This window comes from Mchenga conophoros, linkage group LG4 (assembly GCF_057382185.1).
Source record: "Mchenga conophoros isolate Kocher_MC1m ecotype Shallow Benthic linkage group LG4, M_conophoros_male_GT1.1, whole genome shotgun sequence".
Taxonomy (NCBI): domain Eukaryota; kingdom Metazoa; phylum Chordata; class Actinopteri; order Cichliformes; family Cichlidae; genus Mchenga; species Mchenga conophoros.
The window spans coordinates 19,553,260-19,559,259 of record NC_140529.1 but is presented as its reverse complement, the minus strand read 5'-3'; the positions used below and the strand labels follow the sequence as shown (position 1 = coordinate 19,559,259).

The following is a 6,000-nucleotide window of genomic DNA, read 5'->3' as shown; positions in this document are numbered from 1 at the left end:
TTCTATGTTTCTTTACCTTCTTTTAAATGTACAAAGATGCCCTTTGTCTGTGGTTAGATTAGTTTAGAAGTGTCTTTTTAGACTTTCCCAGCAAAGACATATTGTTTCGGGGACATATTGTTTCAGATTGTTTTATCTCTCCCAGCTCTCTGCTGACGAGACTAGCACCATATATGGAGTTGTTTATTTTATCTGTTTATTATTTTCTTATCCTGTTCTCACTGTCTCTGTGATTTGTGCCTATAAAAATGCCAAGCCACTGTCCATGGTTGTGGGTTGTTTCCAGCAGCTCACCCGTGTACACGTTAAGCATAAAAAAGTAACTTTGTCTCATTGTGTCTCTATTCCTCCTGGGTTTATTTTTGCAGGGTTTTCTCCCAACATATATAAATATCTACTACTATTACTATACTAATACTAACACAGCAACAGTAAAGTAATAAGACAGAAGTTGACAGAGTAACTTTTGATAATGATCATGAACAGTGATTAAGAACTCTATTCTAATACAGTTAGTATTCCATGTGTGCTAGTGTGGCTTCCTAGAGTAAAAGTATATTAATACCATTTCTCTAATGTTTTATGTCTGCAGGTGGATAAGGCAGTGCTGTCCGTCATGACTGATGGACAAATGGCAAAATACATAAGGACATATGGTGACAGACTAGCTGTCCAGTCCTTCTGTCAACAAACTAAGTACAGCACAGATAAAGAGACTGTTCTGCAGAACCTAAGAGATAAAATTGCGGCACGGAAAGTAAGATCAAAAACCAAAGGAGTGCTGTGTGGTTCATCAGGTGTGTTCCAAAAGCAAAGTGAAGGGATGGCAAGACAGAGAAATACTGCAGCAGAGAAGACCTGCAGAAAAATAGAAATCGGATGGCTTCATTTAAGCAGTAATGAATACCGTCAAGTGAGAACCAGAAATGGTGGAGGAACAAGACATGCAACTGTGGAAAAAACTACAACTGTAGCTAAGATTTTGGAAATGGGAAAGGACCTGTTTTTTCCAGATGGGTACTCGCCAAAAGGGAGAGTTGAAGACTTTGTCATTGATATCTGTGATTTTAAAAAAAATCCGATTGCTTTAGATGACACTGTTGGCAAACTTTATGAACAAACCAAATTGAAGCTCCTGAGATTTTACATTTGCATGAAAGATGAAACACTGTTAACAGTTCAGTCCTCATCTGAAGAGGATTTTTCTGTCAGCATAACTGAAGAAGATTCACCGGTGACATTACTTGGATTTGACAGTGAGACAGATGATTTTGTCCCAGATCTACTTGAACATGGGGATTCATCTGACAGTGACACTGGCAAACAGGTTTGTTAAAATAAGAAAGTTATTATTAAAAATAATGATCACTTTAAAGTTACTGTATTTTGTTGTGTTTAGTAGTGCTCGGTGGTAACATGCGACATTTTCTAATTTTGTTGTACTATTGTACTAGGTTTGACTGTGCAACTGCAATAAAGAGTTGTCTTATTCAAGTGCTTTATGTACATCTACGAATATTTGCACTTCTGAAGGATGAAATTATTCCAGGAATTTGTTGTTGACTTGTGTGGTAAGGTACATCTGTGAAAGACTTACAGCTTTGTATTCATTAACATGTACAAAATGACTGGCTGCTGAAAAAATAATTGAATTATTTTCGTTTGTGTCTTGTGTTTGTTTTCTGGTTCACAGATTCACAATTTCCAGATGGAACCCAATCCAAAAGAACTGAAATCACTCTGTGAGGCAGTGACAACACAAAGTCCAGGAAAATCCCATCATATGCATTCAACCCCAACAGACATTAAAAACACTGTCGTGGGACAGCGGCAGCAGACTGACTCAAGTGATCATGATTTCCCTGACCACTGCTCTGAAATTATTGATCTGACCAGTATAGTTCCTAACAAATCCTTCAAACTAGAGTCCTTGGCCAAACTTCCAGAAGATTTGGAATGTCGTTTTCCACACATAGACGAAGCGGATACGGTTGTATGGAATCCTGAAGAGGATCTTGTCAGAGCAGATGGTGATGACACAGTCGTGATAACCCTGAATTATGTCAACAGTGAGGATCTCAGACAGGTAAGACCATGGACAGTTGTGGTTGATATGGTTCAAGTGTGACAAAATATGGAAATTTATTAATAATCAAATTCAGTAACTTGCATAGTTCTGATTTTAAAAAAGCTGATCATGCATTCCTGCTTGGACAAAATTTAAGCATGTGTGTTATTTTCTGTAATATTCTTTTGGATCTTAAAAGAAATAACTTACAGTACTGTGAAAGAATTGCTCGATTTCTATTAATCAGAATTCATCTCTTGTTTGTTTAAAACTTGATTTTTTTTGCAGCAGTAATACAACATTTTAAGTAGCAATAAGTACATCAAGATCTGATAAAAACCTGTGGGATTCCACTGTAATATGTCTTTTTACTCTTGTAAGTGAGACATGTAGGCTGAAAATAAAGTGGTGTATTTTTGTTCTATTTCTTAATACCTATTGACATATTTTGCAGACTTTTTAAGAACATTCATGACTTAGAATAGGCCAAGGTAGAAGATTGAAGAAGAGTCTTCTAATCTTGAAGGGTTAAGGTGTCTGTTGTCAATTAATGCAATACTTCCTTCTCAGAATGCCGACACAAATGGATTACCTATGGATGGTTTCCTGCTACCATTGTCTTCAGCTAATGGCTTGCCCACACCCCATATGCAGTCAATACAAGAGGAAGCACCCCAGATTGCACAGGTAAGATGGATCAATTCAGGCAACCATAAACACCTACCTTTACATACTGTAGAGATGCCAAAAATGTCATGCTATTTTCTGAGGATATGGCAGTTTGTGGGTCTATTTGAATTAAAAGGATATTGTCAGTTGAGAGACAATTCCAGTGTTTTACATTAACATAAGATTAAACAGGAAATTTTGTCTTGAAATCAAATTATTTACATAACACAGCAGTGAGACATTGTTTTGGTGTCACTATTGTGTTCTCTACCTATTTTGCACATAAGTGAGTCTTCTCATACATGTAAAGAACACTTGTATAATTTTCTGTGAGGCATACAAGGACATCCATCAGGCCACAATGTTAATGTTATATATAAATTGTCAGTGCAACCATGGTTTGGGAATGTACAGCCCACTAAAATTAGACAAATAAATTTCAAACTTTTTCAGAACATTGATATTGTGTAATCTGTACAATTCATTTGCATTTCTTATGGAATGTGCATGTTTTGTCTTTTACTCAGGACCATGGACTGAATTTCATCGCACAAGGTTTGCGTTTAGATTCAAGCAACCAACTTTCCCCATCAAATTCAGGAGACCCACAGAGCCCCCTACATGTATCAATTCGCAGGATAAAAGTTGTTGATGATCTTTTGGCTGTATTTATGGACAGTCGCATTCTGAATGTGACTTTAAAGATGAACTTTGTAAATGAAAATGCTGTTGATGATGCTGGGGTGTCAAGGGAGGTTTACACTGCATTTTGGGAGCAATTTTTGGAACAGTGTGAAGGTGAAAATGAACGAGTTCCAAGGCTGAGGCCAGACTTTAGTGAGGCTGAATGGCAAGCAGTTGGGCAGATATGGGTGAAAGGCTTACTAGACCATGGTGTCTTTCCAGTGAGGCTGTCAAGGGCTTTCATTTTAGCCTGCATCCACGGAATGGACTCAGTTGATGTAGACATTCTGATTGCATCGTTTCTCAACTATCTGCCTCCTGTTGAGAGATCAGCTGTTGAGAAGGCTCTCCAAGGCACAATGGATGAAAATGATGAAGAGGACCTGCTTGACCTTTTTACAAGGATGGGTTCCCACTTCCTACCACCTAAGAACAACATGCAGCCTGCCATTGAAACAATGGCTCATAAGGCCATTCTCCAAGAGCCAAAGTATATAATGGATTGCTTCTCCACACCCATGGCACATCTGCAGCTGAAACTGGCAGACAAGGAAAGTGTGTTATCTCTGTATGAGACAAAGAAGGCCACAGGCAAAAGACTAGTGCAGCTATTTGAAGCAACAAAAATCATGCTGTCTCACGGAGAACAAACAACGTTTAACCATCTTCAGCGTTATGTTAAAAACGCTGATGAAACCAAAGCTGAAAAAATCCTGCGCTTCTGCACAGGATCTTCTGTGATATGTGTTGACAAAATTTTGGTGTGTTTTAATGCTGAAACTGGGCTCAACAGAAGGCCTGTTGCTCACACCTGTGGAGCTACCCTTGAAGTGCCATGCACTTACAGTTCTTATCCTGAATTTCGCACAGAGTTCGACAATGTCCTTTCCAGCAATTACTTTGAAATGGACATCATTTGAACTTGATGAGCGTACTAATGGTTAGAGCTGTAATTTTTATTTGTATGATTATCCTTGAGTTCATAAATTCTGTCTTGTTTCATTTTGTCATTGAAGCATTTGATATATTCAGCCGTATAACAAGCAGTCACAAATTTAATTTTCTGATGGTTTAGTTGTATGTTAGGTCAGATTTCACAAGGACTCTTTATTGTTTAAAATTCTTTGAAAATGACCACATCTTTAACTTCTGTTGAAAACAAGGTTTGTGTTTAGCGTTAGAGGGACAGATCACATCAAAATTTGCTGTACACATTGTCATTATTTTCTTTTACTCCAGCCATCAGCCAGAATAAAGGCTCGCTTTTGTTTTAAGTTGATTGTCCTCTCTCTCTCCTTGTCTGCTTTTGGGTACGTTCTCTCAACACACCTGCATACCCCGCAGTGACACACATTGGCTTGCTGTTTATCCATCTAGAATGTTTTGTCGTGAGTTGCCTAGTTTTGGGAGATATTAGCTGTAGAGATCTCTTCCTTGTTGAAAAACAACATGAAGCTACATAAGGTCTACATAAGGACTTTGCTACTAAGCATTAAGTACCATGTGAAACAAGAGAGGGGTAGGCTTGTACAGTCAATATCTCTAAAATTGGGCAACTCACACTAAAACAATGTGGATTAAGGAATACTACAGCTAGCGAACAGAAAAATTTGTAAATTTGATTTTAGGGTGAAAAGTCCATTAATATTAGTAAAGAATGTCACTATGGTTGCGAAAGAAGTTATTGAAAGTTAATGATAAGACCCTGTTTACAAATTCTTAAAGCTGATGTGGCCTATAAACATCATCTTGTAACAATAAGTCCTATTTTCCCTTGATTAGCTTCCAAAATGTTTACTAGTTGTTTTGTTAAAAATCATATTGCCATCACAAGTTTTTTTTTTTTTGAAAGGACTTTGCCATAATGTGACATACAGATGATTCACAATTCTTTATACTGTCTTATATAATTACAAATTAACAAGCAATGATAATCAGATTTAACAGTTTCTAGGATAAACAAGATTGTAGGCCAGGATTTCTAATTAGATTAAATAGTATATATGGTTAATTATAAAGTATTGCTACATTTTTGACAGATTATGCACTTCTGTCTACCCTTCTCTGAAATTAAAGTGCCTGGGAACACAGGCAGTCAATACACAGATGTTGTCGATATGCTTTTGTCATTTGCAATTTTTTAGTTGTCTGTACTACATAGTCCAAAAATAATTAGAAATTGATTAGATTTCAGTTTATTTGTCCGGTAGTTCAACAACACATATCATCCTTTCAGAAGTGGTGAGTTTTGCAAAAATAGCATTCGAATGAAATTGCTGTTCATCAACAGAACAGGTGGGTGCAAAGAATTTGTTATTCAGCTGATAAAATAAGCTTCAGATAAATTCAGTGACAAAAAAAGAATGTTTATATCTATTAGAAATTCTAAGAGTTCAAAAGGTCTCTATTTAGTTCTTTATTTTTTCAGTTTTGTTTAACCAACATTAAAAAACTAAAGCTCTTCTGGAATCAGAATAAATAGTTTAAAAAAAAAGAAGCAAAAATGACATGAAATAACTATATTTTTAGCCAGAGAAACTGGAGTTCAGAAAAATGCCAAGGTGCCCCCTCTCAGATCA

At 36.7% G+C, this 6,000-nt stretch overlaps 1 protein-coding gene across 2 annotated transcripts; it reads left to right on the top strand.

Moving 5' to 3' along the window:
• Positions 1 to 601: 601 nt before the first annotated feature.
• LOC146575925 (uncharacterized) lies at positions 602 to 4,628 on the top strand. 2 transcript variants are annotated; one of them, XM_085270856.1, is made up of 4 exons: positions 1,229 to 1,327; positions 1,694 to 2,086; positions 2,639 to 2,755; positions 3,265 to 4,628. In XM_085270856.1, the coding sequence occupies exons 2-4, from the start codon at positions 1,709 to 1,711 to the stop codon at positions 4,339 to 4,341; spliced, it is 1,572 nt and encodes a 523-aa protein (XP_085126982.1). In that variant the 5' UTR covers positions 1,229 to 1,327; positions 1,694 to 1,708; the 3' UTR covers positions 4,342 to 4,628. The 2 variants fall into 2 exon arrangements, with proteins under 2 accessions (XP_085126981.1, XP_085126982.1); XM_085270855.1 differs by lacking the exon at positions 2,639 to 2,755 and having other exon boundaries at positions 602 to 1,327.
• The last annotated feature ends 1,372 nt before the right edge of the window (positions 4,629 to 6,000 follow it).

Excerpts from the sequence above, each read along its gene's own strand:
- LOC146575925 (XM_085270855.1), top strand. The coding sequence starts at position 617 with ATGACTGATGGACAAATGGCAAAATACATAAGGACATATGGTGACAGA. Across the intron at positions 1,328-1,693 it reads ACAGTGACACTGGCAAACAG|ATTCACAATTTCCAGATGGA; the intron begins GTTTGTTAAAAT and ends TCTGGTTCACAG. Across the intron at positions 2,087-3,264 it reads ACAGTGAGGATCTCAGACAG|GACCATGGACTGAATTTCAT; the intron begins GTAAGACCATGG and ends TCTTTTACTCAG.